The sequence below is a fragment of the Oncorhynchus nerka genome, linkage group LG17 (genome assembly GCF_034236695.1).
Source record: "Oncorhynchus nerka isolate Pitt River linkage group LG17, Oner_Uvic_2.0, whole genome shotgun sequence".
Classification (NCBI taxonomy): Eukaryota; Metazoa; Chordata; class Actinopteri; order Salmoniformes; family Salmonidae; genus Oncorhynchus; species Oncorhynchus nerka.
In genome coordinates this window covers 8,368,344-8,389,085 of record NC_088412.1, presented here as the reverse complement: position 1 = coordinate 8,389,085, position 20,742 = coordinate 8,368,344, and the positions used below count along the sequence as shown (strand labels likewise).

Genomic DNA, 20,742 nt, shown 5'->3' with positions numbered 1-20,742 from the left:
TAGAGTTATAGTAGGAAGCAGAGTTATAGTAGGAATCAGTAGTAGAGTTATAGTAGGAAGCAGTAGTAGAGTTATAGTAGGAAGCAGTAGTAGAGTTATAGTAGGAAGCAGAGTTATAGTAGGAAGCAGAGTTATAGTAGGAAGCAGTAGCAGAGTTATCGTAGGAAGCAGTAGCAGAGTTATAGTAGGAATCAGAGTTAAAGTAGGAATCAGTAGTAGAGTTGGTTCCCAAGACCATTATTTTCATCAATAGTGTCCAGTGAATTCTACTAGATGAAAAGCCGAAATGAGTATGACATCCTGGCATTTAAAGCAGACAATAACAAAAACGCACATGCTATAAAATGTATTTTTTGCAAAAACACAAAAAGCCTACTACTTAGAACAGCATTATGGGTATTCAGACACAGCCGGTCTGTACTCTGAAGGCAGCTGGCCCTACCTCTTTGTCCTCTCTGACTGGTTGCAGGTCAGAGGGCAGGTCTGAGTGTCCACCAGGGGCCAATGGGAGGGCACCACTGGCACTCTTGTTGCGTGCGTGTCCCCCTCCGTGGTGGGGGCTGGCACCCCTGGACCTAGTGCCCGGGGAGAGGAGCTGAGGGTGGGCCCGGCGGTTAGGGGAAGACGGGGTGGAGGTCAGGACCATGGTCTTCAGGGCTGACACCTCCGCCTGCAGAACATCACTCTGGGGAGATACAAGAACACAAGTGGTTATAGACAGTAGTTATGGATTGTACCCCCCCCCACACACACACACCTCTCTAACCCTTAAGGATAAAGTCTTTAGTTTAAACAGGAGACATAAACAGACCTTTCCCTGAGCCTCCTTCAGCTGTTTCTCTGCTGTTGCTTGTTTCACGTTGGCTTCACGCACCATCCTGTGGGCTTCCTAGGGAAACGGCAAAAAGAAAAAGGACATAGTTAACATGCAAGATTCACACCTTTCTGAGTCCAGGTGTACTTATACCATCGCCAGTTCAGCTAGCTGTACGTTGTAGCAGGCCTCGTAGTCAGTCCTTCACTAGTTCAGCTAGCTTTAGGTTGTAGCAGGCCTCGTAGTCAGTCCTTCACTAGTTCAGCTAGCTGTAAGTTGTAGCATGCCTCGTAGTCAGTCCTTCACTAGTTCAGCTAGCTGTACGTTGTAGCAGGCCTCGTAGTCAGTCCTTCACTAGTTCAGCTAGCTGTAAGTTGTAGCAGGCCTCGTAGTCAGTCCTTCACTAGTTCAGCTAGCTTTAGGTTGTAGCAGGCCTCGTAGTCAGTCCTTCACTAGTTCAGCTAGCTGTAAGTTGTAGCATGCCTCGTAGTCAGTCCTTCACTAGTTCAGCTAGCTGTAGGTTGTAGCAGGCCTCGTAGTCAGTCCTTCACTAGTTCAGCTAGCTGTACGTTGTAGCAGGCCTCGTAGTCAGTCCTTCACTAGTTCAGCTAGCTGTACGTTGTAGCAGGCCTCGTAGTCAGTCCTTCACTAGTTCAGCTAGCTGTAGGTTGTAGCAGGCCTCGTAGTCAGTCCTTCACTAGTTCAGCTAGCTGTACGTTGTAGCAGGCCTCGTAGTCAGTCCTTCACTAGTTCAGCTAGCTGTACGTTGTAGCGGGCCTCGTAGTCAGTCCTTCACTAGTTCAGCTAGCTGTACGTTGTAGCGGGCCTCGTAGTCAGTCCTTCACTAGTTCAGCTAGCTGTAGGTTGTAGCAGGCCTCGTAGTCAGTCCTTCACTAGTTCAGCTAGCTGTACGTTGTAGCAGGCCTCGTAGTCAGTCCTTCACTAGTTCAGCTAGCTGTAAGTTGTAGCAGGCCTCGTAGTCAGTCCTTCACTAGTTCAGCTAGCTGTAAGTTGTAGCAGGCCTCGTAGTCAGTCCTTCACTAGTTCAGCTAGCTGTACATTGTAGCCGTAGTCAGTCCTTCACTAGTTCAGCTAGCTGTAGGTTGTAGCAGGCCTCGTAGTCAGTCCTTCACTAGTTCAGCTAGCTGTAGGTTGTAGCAGGCCTCGTAGTCAGTCCTTCACTAGTTCAGCTAGCTGTAGCAGGTTGTCCTTAGCAGGCCTCAGGCCTCATAGTCAGTCCTTCACTAGTTCAGCTAGCTGTACGTAGCAGGCCTCGTAGTCAGTCCTTCAGTTCAGCGTTGTAGCAGGCCTCGTAGTCAGTCCTTCACTAGTTCAGCTAGCTGTAGGTTGTAGCAGGCCTCGTAGTCAGTCCTTCACTAGTTCAGCTAGCTGTAAGTTGTAGCAGGCCTCGTAGTCAGTCCTTCACTAGTTCAGCTAGCTGTAAGTTGTAGCAGGCCTCGTAGTCAGTCCTTCACTAGTTCAGCTAGCTGTAGGTTGTAGCATGCCTCGTAGTCAGTCTTTCACTAGTTCAGCTAGCTGTAGGTTGTAGCATGCCTCGTAGTCAGTCCTTCACTAGTTCAGCTAGCTGTAGGTTGTAGCAGGCCTCGTAGTCAGACCTTCACTAGTTCAGCTAGCTGTACGTTGTAGCAGGCCTCGTAGTCAGTCCTTCACTAGTTCAGCTAGCTGTACGTTGTAGCGGGCCTCGTAGTCAAGGCTTCACTAGTTCAGCTAGCTGTAGGTTGTAGCAGGCCTCGTAGTCAGTCCTTCACTAGTTCAGCTAGCTGTACGTTGTAGCAGGCCTCGTAGTCAGTCCTTCACTAGTTCAGCTAGCTGTACGTTGTAGCAGGCCTCGTAGTCAGTCCTTCACTAGTTCAGCTAGCTGTAGGTTGTAGCAGGCCTCGTAGTCAGTCTTTCACTAGTTCAGCTAGCTGTACGTTGTAGCAGGCCTCATAGTCAGTCCTTCACTAGTTCAGCTAGCTGTAAGTTGTAGCAGGCCTCGTAGTCAGTCCTTCACTAGTTCAGCTAGCTGTAAGTTGTAGCAGGCCTCGTAGTCAGTCCTTCACTAGTTCAGCTAGCTGTACATTGTAGCAGGCCTCGTAGTCAGTCCTTCACTAGTTCAGCTAGCTGTAGGTTGTAGCAGGCCTCGTAGTCAGTCCTTCACTAGTTCAGCTAGCTGTAGGTTGTAGCAGGCCTCGTAGTCAGTCCTTCACTAGTTCAGCTAGCTGTATGTTGTAGCAGGCCTCATAGTCAGTCCTTCACTAGTTCAGCTAGCTGTAAGTTGTAGCAGGCCTCATAGTCAGTCCTTCACTAGTTCAGCTAGCTGTACGTTGTAGCAGGGCTCGTAGTCAGTCCTTCACTAGTTCAGCTAGCTGTACGTTGTAGCAGGCCTCGTAGTCAGTCCTTCACTAGTTCAGCTAGCTGTACGTTGTAGCAGGCCTCGTAGTCAGTCCTTCACTAGTTCAGCTAGCTGTAGGTTGTAGCAGGCCTCGTAGTCAGTCCTTCACTAGTTCAGCTAGCTGTAAGTTGTAGCAGGCCTCGTAGTCAGTCCTTCACTAGTTCAGCTAGCTGTAAGTTGTAGCAGGCCTCGTAGTCAAGGCTTCACTAGTTCAGCTAGCTGTAGGTTGTAGCAGGCCTCGTAGTCAGTCCTTCACTAGTTCAGCTAGCTGTACGTTGTAGCAGGCCTCATAGTCAGTCCTTCACTAATTCAGCTAGCTGTAAGTTGTAGCAGGCCTCGTAGTCAGTCCTTCACTAGTTCAGCTAGCTGTAAGTTGTAGCAGGCCTCGTAGTCAGTCCTTCACTAGTTCAGCTAGCTGTAAGTTGTAGCAGGACTCGTAGTCAGTCCTTCACTAGTTCAGCTAGCTGTAAGTTGTAGCAGGCCTCGTAGTCAGTCCTTCACTAGTTCAGCTAGCTGTAAGTTGTAGCAGGACTCGTAGTCAGTCCTTCACTAGTTCAGCTAGCTGTAAGTTGTAGCAGGCCTCGTAGTCAGTCCTTCACTAGTTCAGCTAGCTGTAAGTTGTAGCAGGACTCGTAGTCAGTCCTTCACTAGTTCTGCTAGCTGTAAGTTGTAGCAGGACTCGTAGTCAGTCCTTCACTAGTTCAGCTAGCTGTAGGTTGTAGCAGGCCTCGTAGTCAGTCCTTCACCAGTTCAGCTAGCTGTAAGTTGTAGCAGGCCTCGTAGTCAGTCTTTCACTTATTCAGCTAGCTGTAGGTTGTAGCAGGCCTCGTAGTCAGTCTTTCACTAGTTCAGCTAGCTGTAAGTTGTAGCAGGCCTCGTAGTCATTCCTTCCTACCTCAAACAGACTGGCAGTTAGCTCCTCCAGCTCCTGCTCTAGTTGATCCCGGATCTGTGACAGACGCTCGCACTCCTTATCCTTCAGCTTCAGCTCCTGGGAGGGGATAGAAGAGTTGTAGGGTAGAACTGGGTCAGAATAGAAGAGTTGTAGGGTAGAACTGGGTCAGAATAGAAGAGGTGTAGGGTAGAACTGGGTCAGAATAGAAGAGGTGTAGGGTAGAACTGGGTCAGAATAGAAGAGGTGTAGGGTAGAACTGGGTCAGAATAGAAGAGGTGTAGGGTAGAACTGGGTCAGAATAGAAGAGGTGTAGGGTAGAACTGGGTCAGAATAGAAGAGGTGAAGGGTAGAACTGGGCCAGAATAGAAGAGGTGTAGGGTAGAACTGGGCCAGAATAGAAGAGGTGTAGGGTAGAACTGGGTCAGAATAGAAGAGGTGTAGGGTAGAACTGGGTCAGAATAGAAGAGGTGTAGGGTAGAACTGGGTCAGAATAGAAGAGGTGTAGGGTAGAACTGGGTCAGAATAGAAGAGGTGTAGGGTAGAACTGGGTCAGAATAGAAGAGGTGTAGGGTAGAACTGGGTCAGAATAGAAGAGGTGTAGGGTAGAACTGGGTCAGAATAAAAGAGGTGTAGGGTAGAACTGGGTCAGAATAGAAGAGGTGTAGGGTAGAACTGGGTCAGAATAGAAGAGGTGTAGGGTAGAACTGGGTCAGAATAGAAGATGTGTAGGGTAGAACTGGGTCAGAATAGAAGAGGTGTAGGGTAGAACTGGGTCAGAATAGAAGAGGTGTAGGGTAGAACTGGGTCAGAATAGAAGAGGTGTAGGGTAGAACTGGGTCAGAATAGAAGAGGTGTAGGGTAGAACTGGGTCAGAATAGAAGAGGTGTAGGGTAGAACTGGGTCAGAATAGAAGAGGTGTAGGGTAGAACTGGGTCAGAATAGAAGAGGTGTAGGGTAGAACTGGGTCAGAATAGAAGAGGTGTAGGGTAGAACTGGGTCAGAATAAAAGAGGTGTAGGGTAGAACTGGGTCAGAATAGAAGAGGTGTAGGGTAGAACTGGGTCAGAATAGAAGGGGTGTAGGGTAGAACTGGGTCAGAATAGAAGAGGTGTAGGGTAGAACTGGGTCAGAATAGAAGAGGTGTAGGGTAGAACTGGGTCAGAATAGAAGAGGTGTAGGGTAGAACTGGGTCAGAATAGAAGAGGTGTAGGGTAGAACTGGGTCAGAATAAAAGAGGTGTAGGGTAGAACTGGGTCAGAATAGAAGAGGTGTAGGGTAGAACTGGGTCAGAATAGAAGGGGTGTAGGGTAGAACTGGGTCAGAATAGAAGGGGTGTACTGAATAACAAGATGGGCCTCAGACACCTTCTGTGCAGCATCTAGCTGCTCTCTGAGGATCTCTGATCCCTTCTCTCTGATCTCCAGGGATGAGCTCCGAAGGCGGGACACATTGTCTTCATGCTCCCTGCCCCGGGCACCCTCCAGCTGGGCAGCACGCTCCAGCCTGCTGCCCTCTCTGCCCCTGGCCTGGGTACCCTGCTCCTGGGGCCTGGTGGGCCTGGGTTCACCCTGCCCTCCACCCTCCACCCTGGGGATTGGACCTGGCTCCAGGTCTACCAACCTTTAGAAAACATCAAAAGATGAGATTTAAAAACGTGTCTGTTAAGTGCAATGGCTACATGAACATGTAAGCTAACTAGCCCCTTCAGCTGCTTGGTTGAGATAGAGAAAATTAGGTAGGGGGGGCTCCCGAGTGGCGCAGCGGTCTAAGACACTGCATCTCATCTAGCCTAGTGGTTAGAGCGTTGGACTAGTAACCGAAAGGTTGCTAGATCAAATCCCCGAGCTGACAAGGTACAAATCTGTCGTTCTGCCCCTGAACAAGGCAATTAACCCACTATTCCTAGGCCGTCATTGAACATAAGAATTTGTTGTTAACTGACTTGCCTAGTTAAATAAAAGTTTTAAATAAAAAAAATAAAAACACAATTGACCCAGCGTGGTTAGGGTTTGGCCGTCATTATAAATAAGAATTTATTTATAACTTAGATAAGTAGGTTTAAAAAAATGAATATAATACGGAATTGGTTGTCAAATAAAATGTTGTTTGTGACATGGAATACAACAGGTGTAGACTGGATGAAGCTAAATACAGGGAGAACCAGATCAATGTGGAGCTATATACAGGGAGTACCAGATCAATGTGGAACTATATACAGGGAATACCAGATCAATGTGGAACTATATACAGGGAATACCAGATCAATGTGGAACTATATACAGGGAGTACCAGATCAATGTGGAGCTATATACAGGGAGTACCAGATCAATGTGGAGCTATATACAGGGAGTACCAGATCAATGTGGAGCTATATACAGGGAGAACCAGATCAACATGGAGCTATATACAGGGAGTACCAGATCAATGTGGAGCTATATACAGGGAGTACCAGATCAACATGGAGCTATATACAGGGAGTACCAGATCAATGTGGAGCTATATACAGGGAGTACCAGATCAATGTGGAACTATATACAGGGAGTACCAGATCAATGTGGAGCTATATACAGGGAGTACCAGATCAATGTGGAGCTATATACAGGGAGAACCAGATCAATGTGGAGCTATATACAGGGAGAACCAGATCAATATGGAGCTATATACAGGGAGAACCAGATCAATGTGGAGCTATATACAGGGAGTACCAGATCAATGTGGAGCTATATACAGGGAGTACCAGTACCAGATCAATGTGGGGCTATATACAGGGAGTACCAGGTCAATGTGGAGCTATATACAGGGAGTACCAGTACCAGATCAATGTGGAGCTATATACAGGAAGTACCAGTACCAGATCAATGTGGAGCTATATACAGGAAGTACCAGTACCAGATCAATGTGGAGCTATATACAGGGAATACCAGTACCAGATCAATGTGGGGCTATATACAGGGAGTACCAGTACCAGATCAATGTGGAGCTATATACAGGGAGTACCAGTACCAGATCAATGTGGGGCTATATACAGGGAGTACCAGGTCAATGTGGAGCTATATACAGGGAGTACCAGTACCAGATCAATGTGGAGCTATATACAGGGAGTACCAGATCAATGTGGGGCTATATACAGGGAGTACCAGTACCAGATCAATGTGGAGCTATATACAGGGAGTACCAGATCAATGTGGGGCTATATACAGGGAGTACCAGTACCAGATCAATGTGGGGCTATATACAGGGAGTACCAGGACCAGATCAATGTGGGGCTATATACAGGGAGTACCAGTACCAGATCAATGTGGGGCTATATACAGGGAGTACCAGTACCAGATCAATGTGGGGCTATATACAGGGAGTACCAGTACCAGATCAATGTGGGGCTATATACAGGGAGTACCAGATCAATGTGGAGCTATATACAGGGAGTACCAGTACCAGATCAATGTGGAGCTATATACAGGGAGTACCAGTACCAGATCAATGTGGAGCTATATACAGGGAGTACCAGTACCAGATCAATGTGGAGCTATATACAGGGAGTACCGGTACCAGATCAATGTGGAGCTATATACAGGGAGTACCAGTACCAGATCAATGTGGAGCTATATACAGGGAGTACCAGTACCAGATCAATGTGGGGCTATATACAGGGAGTACCAGTACCAGATCAATGTGGAGCTATATACAGGGAATACCAGTACCAGATCAATGTGGGGCTATATACAGGGAGAACCAGTACCAGATCAATGTGGGGCTATATACAGGGAGTACAAGATCAATGTGGGGCTATATACAGGGAGTACCAGATCAATGTGGGGCTATATACAGGGAGTACCAGTACCAGATCAATGTGGGGCTATATACAGGGAGTACCAGATCAACGTGGGGCTATATACAGGGAGTACCAGATCAATGTGCAGCTATATACAGGGAGTACCAGTACCAGATCAATGTGGAGCTATATACAGGGAGTACCAGTACCAGATCAATGTGGAGCTATATACAGGGAGTACCAGTACCAGATCAATGTGCAGAGGTACTAGTTATTTGAGTGCATTCGGGAAAGTATTCAGACCCTTTCCCTTCCTCGACATTTTGTTACGTTAAAGACTTATTCTAAAATGTATTGAATAAAAACAAATCCTCATTCTACACACAATACCCCATAAACACAGATCGAAAACAGTTGTTTTGAATTTTTTGCTAATATTTTAAACAGAAATACCTTATTTATTTAAGTATTCAGACCCTTTGCTGCGAGACTCAACATTTAGCTCAGGTGCATCCTGTTTCCATTGATCATCCTTGTGGTAAATTCAATTGATTGGACATGATTTGGAAATGCACAAACCTGTCTATTTATGGTCACACAGTTGATAGTACATGTGAGCACAAACGCCAAGCCATGAGGTAGAAGGAATTATTCGCAGAGGTCCGAGACAGGATTGTGTCGAGATACAGATCTGGGGAAGGGTACCAAAACATTTCTGCAGCATTGAAGTTCCCCAAGAACACAGTGACCTCCATCATTTTCAAATGGAATAATTCCAGAGTTCCTCTATGGCGATTGGAGAACCTTCCAGAAGGACAACCATCTCTGCAGCACTCAACCAATCAGGCCTTTATGGTAGAGTGGCCAGACGGATGCCACTCCTCAGTAAAAGGCACGGGACAGACCGCTTGGAGTTTGCCAAAAAGGCACCTAAAGGAACCTGTGACCATGAGAAACAAGATGCTCTGGTCTGATGAAACCAAGATTGAACTCTTTGGCCTGAATGCCAAGCGTCACATCTGGATGAAACCTGGCACCATCTCTACGGTGAAGCATCGTGCTGGCAGCATCATGTTGTGGGACGTTTTTCAGTGGCAGGGACTGGGAGACTAGTCAGGATCGGGGGAAAGATGAACAGCGCAAAGTACAGCGAGATCCTTGATGAAAACCTGCTCCAGAGCGCTCAGGACCTCAGACTGGAGTGAAGGTTCACCTTCCAACAGGACAAAGACCCTAAGCACACAGCCAAGAAAACACAGGAGTGGCTTCGGGTCAAGTCTCTGAATGTCCTTGACTGGCCCAGGCAGAGCACGGACTTGAACCTGATCGAACATCTCTGGAGAGACCTGAAAATAGCTGTGCAGCGACGCTCAAAATCCAACCTGACAGAGCTTGAGAGGATCTGCAGGGAAGAATGGGAGAAACTCCCCCAAATACAGTTGTGCCAAGCTTGTAGCGTCAAACCCAAGAAGACTCAAGGCTGTAGTCACTGCCAAAGGTGCTTCAACAAAGTACTGAGTAAACGGTCTGAATACTTATGTAAATGTGATATTTCCGGGTTTTTGCTTTGTCATTATTGGGTATTGTGTGTAGAATAAGGCTGTAATGGTAACAAAATGTGGAAAAGGTCAAGGGGTCTGAATACTTTCAGAATGCACTGTAGACATGTACATGAAGGCAGGGTAACGTGACTAGACATCAGGATATATAATAATAATAATAATAATAGAACAAAAATAAAGATCATAGTAGCAGCAGCAGCAAATGATGAATGTGAAAGTGTGTGTGCGTGCACGTGTGTTGTCTCGATATGCGTGTGTGATGGGGGGGGGGGGTGAGGGTATCAGTGTAGTGTGCGTTTATATAGACGTGTTGTTGTGAATAGAATCAGTGCAAGAACAATTCAGATAGTCTGTGTAGCCATAATCAAACATAATCAACAACTAGATTCAGGCCCTGGACGATTGTTTTGTTTGTTTGTTTGTTTTTGATTTTTTGAGCGATGGTCAGGGTGCCTGAACCGAATTACAAATACTTTGTAGACTGCAAACTGACCGCAAGAAGCCCACACAGATATAATATTTGACTAAAGTATTAGGAAGGTGTTAATGTTTTGTACACTGTGTTAATCTCAAATTTTAATGTCACGTGCACAAGTAACAGTGAAATGCCGTTCTTGCTAACTTTAACCCCTAAAATGCAGTAATCGATAACAATGTAATACTAGGAAAAACAACAAGGTATAACAAAAACACACAAGATATACAAATAAGAAGAACACACTTAAGTAAACAGGGTCAGTCCCAGTAGCATATTTCCAATGATATTGGATCCATAGAGCTAGATATGTATAGGGGTAAGGTGACTAGGAATCAGAACATATGATATACAATATATCTCTATTATAAACTGGATGGTTCGAGCCCTGAATTGGCTGACAGCCGTCGTATATCCTGATCGTATCATAATGTGATTCATAACATGAATCCAACGTCTGCCTATTTGTGCTGATCACGTTTGTCTAGAAATACACACATCGTTATCAATGATTATGCTGAAAATATAATTGAAAACAATAACATTATAAAACATCACACCGTCGTTTAAGAACCCCAACAACATGCGAGGCTGAATTTGTCCTAATGCTATTATGTCAATCGGAACAGCACACATTCACCGGATTTCCCATTCCAGCTCTCCGCCCTTACCCTCTCACCACCCGGCTAGAAGATTCACCTCGTACCGTCGCCGTGACCCCGATGGCATCAGTTTGTTTCCATGAATTCCATAAATTGTTACAGTAACCGTTTACTTGCTGACGATATTATTCCATTTAGAAGGATGCAATCGTTTCAAAAACAATGTTACTATTAAATAATGTTGACGAAACGCAATGGGCTACAATGTTTCATCGAGATATCAAACTGGGTAAAGTTAGTCGAATGTTATTTTGTTCCTCAAGTTTTGAGTCGCTGTATACGACGTTGTTTGCGATGCGTTGTAAGATAAGTCTATACGTCTATTTTCATTCCTGCTCATTCCGATTGTAAAAAGGGACGAGATGTGTTGTCAATTTGCCGCAAGTCACATGATGACAGGCATCCTCCCGTCCCAACCCGTTTCCAGTTTAAAAAGAAACGTGACCGAATATTTCCCTAGGGTGTTGTTAGAACACATTATTGTCAAACAGAATATTCGCGTTCACCGTATATCTGATATATGACTTTTATGTGGAACAAAATTAAGATTCGTTATGGTTATATGAAGACAATCCTAAAAGCTACATGCTTGGAACCAACCTACAGCTGTGAAGGACAATAACAAATCAAACCCATAATGGTGTCTTTACCTTCCAACCTCACACCTCTCTTCTTTAGTCTCCTCTCGGTGGGAGTGATATTTGGCTCTCCCTCTCTTCTGAGCCTGCTCTAGAACACTGGGTTTACCATAGAACGTGGTGTTGGAGTATACCTGGATACCAGATCTGGCTGATACGAGAACCTCATACCCTGGATTGGTGACAGAGGCAAGGGGTGGAGAGGAGGACAGCCGGACACTGTGGAGACCCTCAAACGCATCCATGTTTTCCAGGCAGAGTCACTAATCCAACTGCAGTTTAAGGTCACTTCAGTTACTGTGAAGGTTGTGGCTTCTGTGAAAGCATGATTAAGGGAAAAGTTCTTCCTCCTTCTTCTATCTTTTACTTTATCTCTTGTGTCTGGTGTTGTAGGAGGACCCCTCACTTGAGTAGTCTGAAACACACTTTCCTTGGTTCCACATTTTCTACATGGGAAAACATAATAAAAACATTTAACATTAATATAATAAATGATAATAGATTAGAATATAATATATTATAATTGAATTTAATAGAAAATACTTTGGTGGACATTCAACCTACCGAATCAATGAGGTCCTAGGCCTAATTTTAATCAACTGACCAGTTCACTCCACTCCCATTCGGGGACTTCAACTCGCCCCTCTCCTGGCCAAATGAAACTCCACTCCCACCCGGGGACTTCAACTCGCCCCTCTCCTGGCCAAATGAAACTCCACTCCCACCCGGGGACTTCAACTCGCCCCTCTCGTGGCCAAATGAAACTCCACTCCCACCCGGGGACTTCAACTCGCCCCTCTCCTGGCCAAATGAAACTCCACTCCCACTCGGGGACTTCAACTCGCCCCTCTCGTGGCCAAATGAAACTCCACTCCCACCCGGGGACTTCAACTCGCCCCTCTCGTGGCCAAATGAAACTCCACTCCCACCCGGGGACTTCAACTCGCCCCTCTCCTGGCCAAATGAAACTCCACTCCCACCCGGGGACTTCAACTCGCCCCTCTCCTGGCCAAATGAAACTCCACTCCCACCCGGGGACTTCAACTCGCCCCTCTCCTGGCCAAATGAAACTCCACTCCCACCCGGGGACTTCAACTCGCCCCTCTCAGTGGCCAAATGAAACTCCACTCCCACCCGGGGACTTCAACTCGCCCCTCTCCTGGCCAAATGAAACTCCACTCCCGCCCGGGGACTTCAACTCGCCCCTCTCCTGGCCAAATGAAACACCACTCCCACCGGGGACTTCAACTCGCCCCTCTCCTGGCTAAATGAAACACCACTCCCACCGGGGACTTCAACTCACCCCTCTCCTGGCCAAATGAAACTCCACTCCCACCCGGGGACTTCAACTCGCCCCTCTCCTGGCCAAATGAAACTCCACTCCCACCCGGGGACTTCAACTCGCCCCTCTCCTGGCCAAATGAAACTTAATGTGTTATTTTCTTTCATATAAATATAAATATTCACACTAAACAATGGGCATACTTATCAAATTGAGTTTTTATGTCATGTAAGCCTATTCGTTTAAGATGGGTTATTTATTCAGACAAGTTTACAGATTGACTGGCTATACAGAGTATGGACTGGCTATACAGAGTATGGACTGGCTATACAGAGTATGTACTGCTCGGCAAACTTTTGACAATGGAATGCAGAAGGTAGAGCAACTCACCATGTATTGTCCAAACTTGGTAATCAATTAATGGCAAAATACTGTACAAAATACTGAAAATGTTCTTAATCTTAGTAACACTGCAACTTTCATTCGACCGAAAGTTGCAGTGGACAGAAAAAAACAGCACAGTCCGAAGTTCACCCTCCTGTTCAGTTCGTGTCATTGTTCTCTTCATCCACAGTGAACCGGTTAATATTACTAACACCTCACGCGTCCTGCTGACCTGCAATGCGCATTGCTACCCCCAGGTGGCGATGGAGCGGTTTGAATCACAATTACACTACACAACCAAAAGTATGTGGACACCTGCTCGTCAACATCTCGTATCAAAATCATGGGCATTAATATGGAGTTGGACCCCCCCCCTTTGCTGCTATAACAGCCTCCACTATTATGGGAAGGCTTTCCACTAGATGTGGGAACATTGCTGTGGGGACTTGCTTCCACTCAGCCAAAAGGGCATTAGTAAAATCGGGCACTGATGTTGGGCGAATAGGCCTGGCTCGCAGTCGCCATTCCAGTTCATCCCAAAGGCGTTCGATGGGGTTGAGGTCAGGGGGGGGGGGGGGGGGGGGGTGGCATTGTCGTGCTGAAACAGGAAAGGGCCTTCCCCAAACTGTTGCCACAAAGTTGGAAGCACAGAATTGTCTAGAATGTCATTGTATGCTGTAACATTAATATTTCCCTTCACTGGAACTAATGGGTCAAGCCCAAACCATGAAAAACAGCCCCAGATCATTATTCCTCCTCCACCAAACTTTACAGTTGGCACTATCCATTGGGGCATCCTTTCATCTCCTTTCGGGGGTCTACGAGCCCCCATTCTCCTTTCGGAGGTCTACGAGTCCCCCATTCTCCTTTCGGAGGTCTACGAGTCCCTCATTCTCATTCGGAGATCTACGAGTCCCCCATTCTCCTTTCGGAGATCTACGAGTCCCTCATTCTCCTTTCGGAGGTCTACGAGTCCCTCATTCTCCTTTCGGAGGTCTACGAGTCCCTCATTCTCCTTTCGGAGGTCTACGAGTCCCTCATTCTCCTTTCGGAGGTCTACGAGTCCCTCATTCTCATTCCGAGATCTACGAGTCCCTCATTCTCATTCGGAGATCTACGAGTCCTCATTCTCCTTTCGGAGATCTACGAGTCCCTCATTCTCATTCGGAGATCTACGAGTCCCTCTCCTTTCCTCTCCAACATGCTCTACCAACACTGGCAACACCCCTTCCCTTAACAGACAGTGAGTATATCAAATACAATCAATCTGATCAATCATTGTATAATTTGTATTCAATAGGGTATAACTAAAGGGAAGTGAATACATATTCGACTGAGTTATTCATCTCTCTGTAATGTGTGTGTGATACACAGTGAGTATATTGTAGATATGATATACAATCAATCTATGAAGATGTAGATACATGGATGTGAATATTATGATCTCGATTGAGTTGGAAAGCTTCAGTCTGGGCGTGTCTGATTTATTGTGGATAGCTCCGTATGTGATGCCGAGTGTCTACGAAATGACTCTGTTTACTACCACATTCTACTTCCTCTCTTTGCCCTTCTGCTGAACTTCACCTTTAAATAGCACCATGTCTCCAGATAGTGGATCCATGAGATGATACCTGTAAGAATCCCCTCTCCTGTTAGTTCGTGTTTCAGTAGATGCGTGACCTCATATGATGTCAGTGTTTTGGAGATCAATCAACCAACCAGTCAACCAGCCATCCAGTCAGCCAGCTAGCCGGCCAGTCAACCAACCAGCCAGCCAGTCAACCAACCTGCCAGCCAGCCAACCAACCAGTCAGTCAGCCAGCCAGCGATGACGGTAACGTACTCTTGGAGGGTTGCTGACGCTGGGATAGGGTCCTTCTCTCATCTGCTCCTCCAATGGAAGGGGAGCATCTACAAGCTGCTGTGGAGAGAACTGATCATCTTCACTACACTGCTCCTTCAGCGGGTAGGTAGCCTAGTGGGGGTAGGCCGTACCAGTAAAACGTGAGCCTATCACAATTAATAAAAACATGCCCCCAAAAACTAATGGCTAATAATCCCATTATTTAACAATACTGCGGGTCAGCTGCATAAAACATGTGCATATTGACTGCAAACCGGGTGATATAAGCTCCAAAATTTGCATTGTGGTTTGAGGAGAACACTTTTTTTTCAAGGCAGAGATGAGTGGCCGATATCGTGGACAACAGTGCATGCACCAATTCAGGCTACAGGTGTAGGCCTCGCTGACAATGGCAGAATTTCATTACACAATATGTGGTTTGTAATGGATGTCTCTTCCATTCATCCAATGTGCGGATGCACTGTTGGGGTTTGGATGCTGAAATAATTTGAGTGAACGAAGGTGTGCGTGTAGCCTACAGGAAGTAGGAAGCTAAGCTTTCCCTAAAGTAAATTCAATTGGCAAAATTATATAGCCTAATTAGCTTACTCCTGTCTATACATAAATACAAAATAGGCTGCAGCATGATTTGGCCACAGAGGATTATTAGTCTTGTAAAAAATAAAAACGGTATTGTTTTAAATGGCAGAGCCTACAGTCAGGAAGTGCAGCGCACAGTGCAAACACCAAATTGTTATGGTTGTGTCTGCCAGTGAAAAGCAGAGGCCCAGACAGGCATATTGTAAAATGGCTATTGCTGTAAGGAGATTACAATAGACTCCATTCTTTCTTTTAAATGATTGAATTTCTTAACTTAATTGAGAAAACAGTAGCCCATTTTATTGGGCACCAGCGGAGAACATTGAAACTTTATTTAACTAGGCAAGTCGGCTATATCCCGGTGAGTGTGCATATTCACTGTCTTTTATCAGTGCCACTATTTTCTTGTTTTTGGACAATAAGACAAAAAAAAAAGTAGGGTGGTTGGATGTATAACCTGAAATGTCTAAGCAAGCCAACGGTTGCGAGTTTGAATCTCATCAGGGTACAACTTTAGCATTTGAGCCAATTAGCAACTTTTCAACTAATTACTACTGTTGAGCTACTTTGCAACTATTCAGCATGTTAGCTAACCTCTTCACCTTTAACCGTCCTCCTAAACTTAACCCTAACCACTAGCCTAGCTAACTGGCCACCTAGCTAGAATTTGTAAAATACCATACGTTTTGCAAATTCGTAACATATTGTCAATTTAGCAAATGTGTAATATAGTGTACATTATTCAAATTACGTAACATATATCAACAAATGAATATATAGCATACATGCATTTACATATGGATTATTACAAAATGCTCCGAGACCAGGTTGCGTTGACTGCATAGTTGTTTCTATGGATAAACCATCCGTTACAAGTCAGAATACCTTTCAAAATAAAAGTCCTCCACACTGGCACGTCCAAAAAGCGTGTTTTGTATTGGTCCAGCGGTCGCCCCTCCATATTCATAAATAAAAAACGGAATGTAGAGGTCAGCATACTAGCAAAAGTCAATAGATTCATATCTTCACAATGATGCTCGTTAAAGAGTAGACTGGGTATGAAAATGTAAGGTGATTACATCTATAGTCGCATGCGTGAGATTTAAAAAAAAATCTGTGCAGAAAAATGTACAGTATTTAGTTTTTAGTCAGCCACCAATTGTGCAAGTTCTCCCACTTAAAAAATGAGGCCTGTAATTTTCATCATAGGTACACTTCAACTATGACAGACAAAATATCCAGGAAATCACATTGTAGGATTTTTTATGCATTTATTTGCAAATTATGGTGGAAAATAAGTATTTTAAAATCTGTGCAGAAAAATATATATAAATTGCAGAATAATTGTATATTAAACTTGTCAGCTTGTAATCCTAAAACCTGAAAATTGGTTAATCTTGTTTCGTTCGGCCATTCCTATGGCGGAAATTAATGGTTATTTAAAAAAAAAAAAATAATGAATGGAGTTTTGGGATAAACACACAAAACTAGGTCTGCGGTTAACAGACTTTAGGACTATATATTTAGGTCTTTATACGTTTTGTTCTATGAGATACTATCAGTTATTAACATGACCTTTATGAATTATGAAGCCTTTGTGTGGCTTGTTTTGATGACATAAAATCTTCAAAATTCACACAAAAAAAGTGACATTAGCTGATGACTATTATCTCATAGAACAAAACCGATAAGATCTCCTAAACCTGTGTTGACCCGCAGACTTTATATAGTGTGTTTATCCAAAATAATAATAATAATTTCCCCATAGGCTTTGGCCCACAAGCCATGGCAGAGTTCGCCCTTCGATTGCAAATTTTAAATTAGATTACAAGACTATTCAGCATAACGTTTGTGGTTAGTTGAGACACCAGCAGGGTTTAAAGCAACAACAAACAATATCCCATGGCTGAAACTTAACTTGGACTTAACTTCCCCTTTAATGGAAAAAGTCATGCCTTTAAGTAAAGAGGAACATTTTGTACACGTATTAAAAATGGGAGGGTCCTCCCCAGTGTACCCGGTGTGAAAGGACACCGTGCTTCTACACCTGCATTGCTTGCTGTTTGGGGGTTTTTAGGCTGGGTTTCTGTACAGCACTTTGAGATATCAGCTGATGTATGAAGGGCTTTATAAATAAAATAAAAAATAAACAACAATACAAAACAACAAACAAAAATAAATTTGATTTGATTTGTGAAAAGGCTAGCGGCTTTTTTGGAACGATGGGTAACGATGCTTCGTGGGTGACTGCTGTGTGTGTGCAGAGGGTCCCTGGTTCGAGCCCGGGTAGGGGCGAGGTGACAGACTAAAGTTATACTGTTGCACCAGGTCAATTTTTATGTAGAAGACTGAGAACATTTTAAAATCAGATGTTATTGGTCACATACACATTGTTAGCAGATGTTATTGCGAGTTTAGAGAAATGCTTGTGCTTCTAGATCCGACAGTGAAGTAATATCTAACAGAAAATATCTAACAATTTCACAACAAAACCGAATATCTAACAAATTCCATAACAAAACCTAATATCTAACAAATTCCATAACAAAACCTAATATCTAACAATCTAGTAAAGGAATGAGAATTATATACAGTTGAAGTAGGAAGTTTACATACACTTAGGTTGGAGTCATTATAACTCGTTTTTCAACCACTCCACATATTTCCTGTTAACAAAACTATAGTTTTGGCAAGTTGGTTCTGACATTTACTTATTAGTGCTTATTCTGTTTCATTTAAGTTGTTTCATTTGTCTGGAAGCGACGATGTCCGCGACGGGGCTGGTTCTCTCTTTATAAATCAGTGATTGTCTGTAGATCCTGCCACATACGTCTTGTGTTTGGGCCGTTGAATTGCGACATTTTACTCCGAAAATGTATGAAAATTAATAAGTGCTGACACTAAAATATACATTTCAAGAAATGGGTCCATTAACATATTGGTAAAAATATGAATGCATGCATGGTCCATATTATCAGATGTGCTACATCATATGGGCCAAATATATCAATATCACCTGTAGCCCAACTGATGCAGCATTGTGGCTATAAATAAATTAGGCTGAAGCATGGGGTTGGCTTCATTTACCCCATTAGACATCCTGATTGTTAATAATATTGTAAATATATAATTACTACTACAAAAAGGATGTCATTGCCAAAAATGAACATGGAGACTAGGGGGAACATTGCCAAAAATGAACATGGAGACTAGGGGGAACATTGCCAAAAATGAACATGGACACTAGGGGGAACATTGCCAAAAATGAACATGGACACTAGGGGGAACATTGCCAAAAATGAACATGGAGACTAGGGGGAACATTGCCAAAAATGAACATGGAGACTAGGGGGAACATTGCCAAAAATGAACATGGAGACTAGGGGGAACATTGCCAAAAATGAACATGGGGGTACATTGCCAAAAATGAACATGGAGAGACTGCCAAAAATGAACATGGAGACTAGGGGGTACATTGCCAAAAATGAACATGGGGGTACATTGCCAAAAATGAACATGGAGACTAGGGGGTACATTGCCAAAAATGAACATGGAGACTAGGGGGTACATTGCCAAAAATGAACATGGAGGCTACGGGGTAACTGAACATTGCCAAAATGAACATGGAGACTAGGGGGAATGGAGAAGTGTGAGCAACAAAATCAAGCAGTTCAGATCAACAGAGAAAATGATTTGGTAGTATACAGTGCCTTGCGAAAGTATTCAGCCCCCTTGAACTTTGCGACCTTTTGCCACATTTCAGGCTTCAAACATAACGATATAAAACTATTTTTTTTGTGAAGAATCAACAAGTGGGACACAATCATGAAGTGGAACGACATTTATTGGATATTTCAAACTTTTTTAACAAATCAAAAACTGAAAAATTGGGCGTGCAAAATTATTCAGCCCCCTTAAGTTAATACTTTGTAGCGCCACCTTTTGCTGGGATTACAGCTGTAAGTCGCTTGGGGTATGTCTATCAGTTTTGCACATCGAGAGACTGAAATGTTTTCCCATTCCTCCATGCAAAACAGCTCGAGCTCAGTGAGGTTGGATGGAGAGCATTTGTGAACAGCAGTTTTCAGTTCTTTCCACAGATTCTCGATTGGATTCAGGTCTGGACTTTGACTTGGCCATTCTAACACCTGGATATGTTTATTTTTGAACCATTCCATTGTAGATTTTGCTTTATGTTTTGGATCATTGTCTTGTTGGAAGACAAATCTCCGTCCCAGTCTCAGGTCTTTTGCAGACTCCATCAGGTTTTCTTCCAGAATGGTCCTGTATTTGGCTCCATCCATCTTCCCATCAATTTTAACCATCTTCCCTGTCCCTGCTGAAGAAAAGCAGGCCCAAACCATGATGCTGCCACCACCATGTTTGACAGTGGGGATGGTGTGTTCAGGGTGATGCGCTGTGTTGCTTTTATGCCAAACATAACGTTTTGCATTGTTGCCAAAAAGTTCAATTTTGGTTTCATCTGACCAGAGCACCTTCTTCCACATGTTTGGTGTGTCTCCCAGGTGGCTTGTGGCAAACTTTAAACAACACTTTTTATGGATATCTTTAAGAAATGGCTTTCTTCTTGCCACTCTTCCATAAAGGCCAGATTTGTGCAATATACGACTGATTGTTGTCCTATGGACAGAGTCTCCCACCTCAGCTGTAGATCTCTGCAGTTCATCCAGAGTGATCATGGGCCTCTTGGCTGCATCTCTGATCAGTCTTCTCCTTGTATGAGCTGAAAGTTTAGAGGGACAGCCAGGTCTTGGTAGATTTGCAGTGGTCTGATACTCCTTCCATTTCAATATTATCGCTTGCACAGTGCTCCTTGGGATGTTTAAAGCTTGGGAAATCTTTTTGTATCCAAATCCGGCTTTAAACTTCTTCACAACAGTATCTCGGACCTGCCTGGTGTGTTCCTTGTTCTTCATGATGCTCTCTGCGCTTTTAACGGACCTCTGAGACTATCACAGTGCAGGTGCATTTATACGGAGACTTGATTACACACAGGTGGATTGTATTTATCATCATTAGTCATTTAGGTCAACATTGGATCATTCAGAGATCCTCACTGAACTTCTGGAGAGAGTTTGCTGCACTGAAAGTAAAGGGGCTGAATCATTTTGCACGCCCAATTTTTCAGTTTTTGATTTGTTAAAAAAGTTTGAAATATCCAATAAATGTCGTTCCACTTCATGATTGTGTCCCACTTATTGGTGATTCTTCACAAAAAAATACAGTTTTATATCTTTATGTTTGAAGCCTGAAATGTGGCAAAAGGTCGCAAAGTTCAAGGGGGCCGAATACTTTCGCAAGGCACTGTATTATATTTAGTCTGTATTAGACTGACATCTCCAAACCAAACTGTTATTGAAGATCTACACTTCTTCAGAATCCAGATATGATGGAAATCCA

General features: G+C 44.2%; 1 protein-coding gene across 4 annotated transcripts in view; it reads right to left on the bottom strand.

Annotated features, from left to right (window-relative positions):
- The window catches only part of rab3il1 (RAB3A interacting protein (rabin3)-like 1), a 31,306-nt gene extending 18,276 nt beyond the window's left edge, over nucleotides 1-13,030 (bottom strand). For 2 of the 4 annotated variants that reach the window (XM_029650037.2, XM_029650038.2), the window contains exons 1-6: nucleotides 12,885-13,027; nucleotides 11,225-11,658; nucleotides 5,468-5,723; nucleotides 4,105-4,200; nucleotides 812-889; nucleotides 443-685 (exon numbers count right to left, since the gene is read on the bottom strand). In XM_029650037.2, coding sequence (XP_029505897.1) covers nucleotides 443-685; nucleotides 812-889; nucleotides 4,105-4,200; nucleotides 5,468-5,723; nucleotides 11,225-11,457 — 906 coding nt within the window. In that variant the 5' untranslated portion in view covers nucleotides 11,458-11,658; nucleotides 12,885-13,027. Of the gene's footprint in view, nucleotides 1-442; nucleotides 686-811; nucleotides 890-4,104; nucleotides 4,201-5,467; nucleotides 5,724-11,224; nucleotides 11,659-12,884 lie in introns of all 4 variants that reach the window. The other 2 variants (XM_065002928.1, XM_029650036.2) reach the window with 2 other exon arrangements.
- Between the last annotated feature and the right edge of the window lie 7,712 nt (nucleotides 13,031-20,742).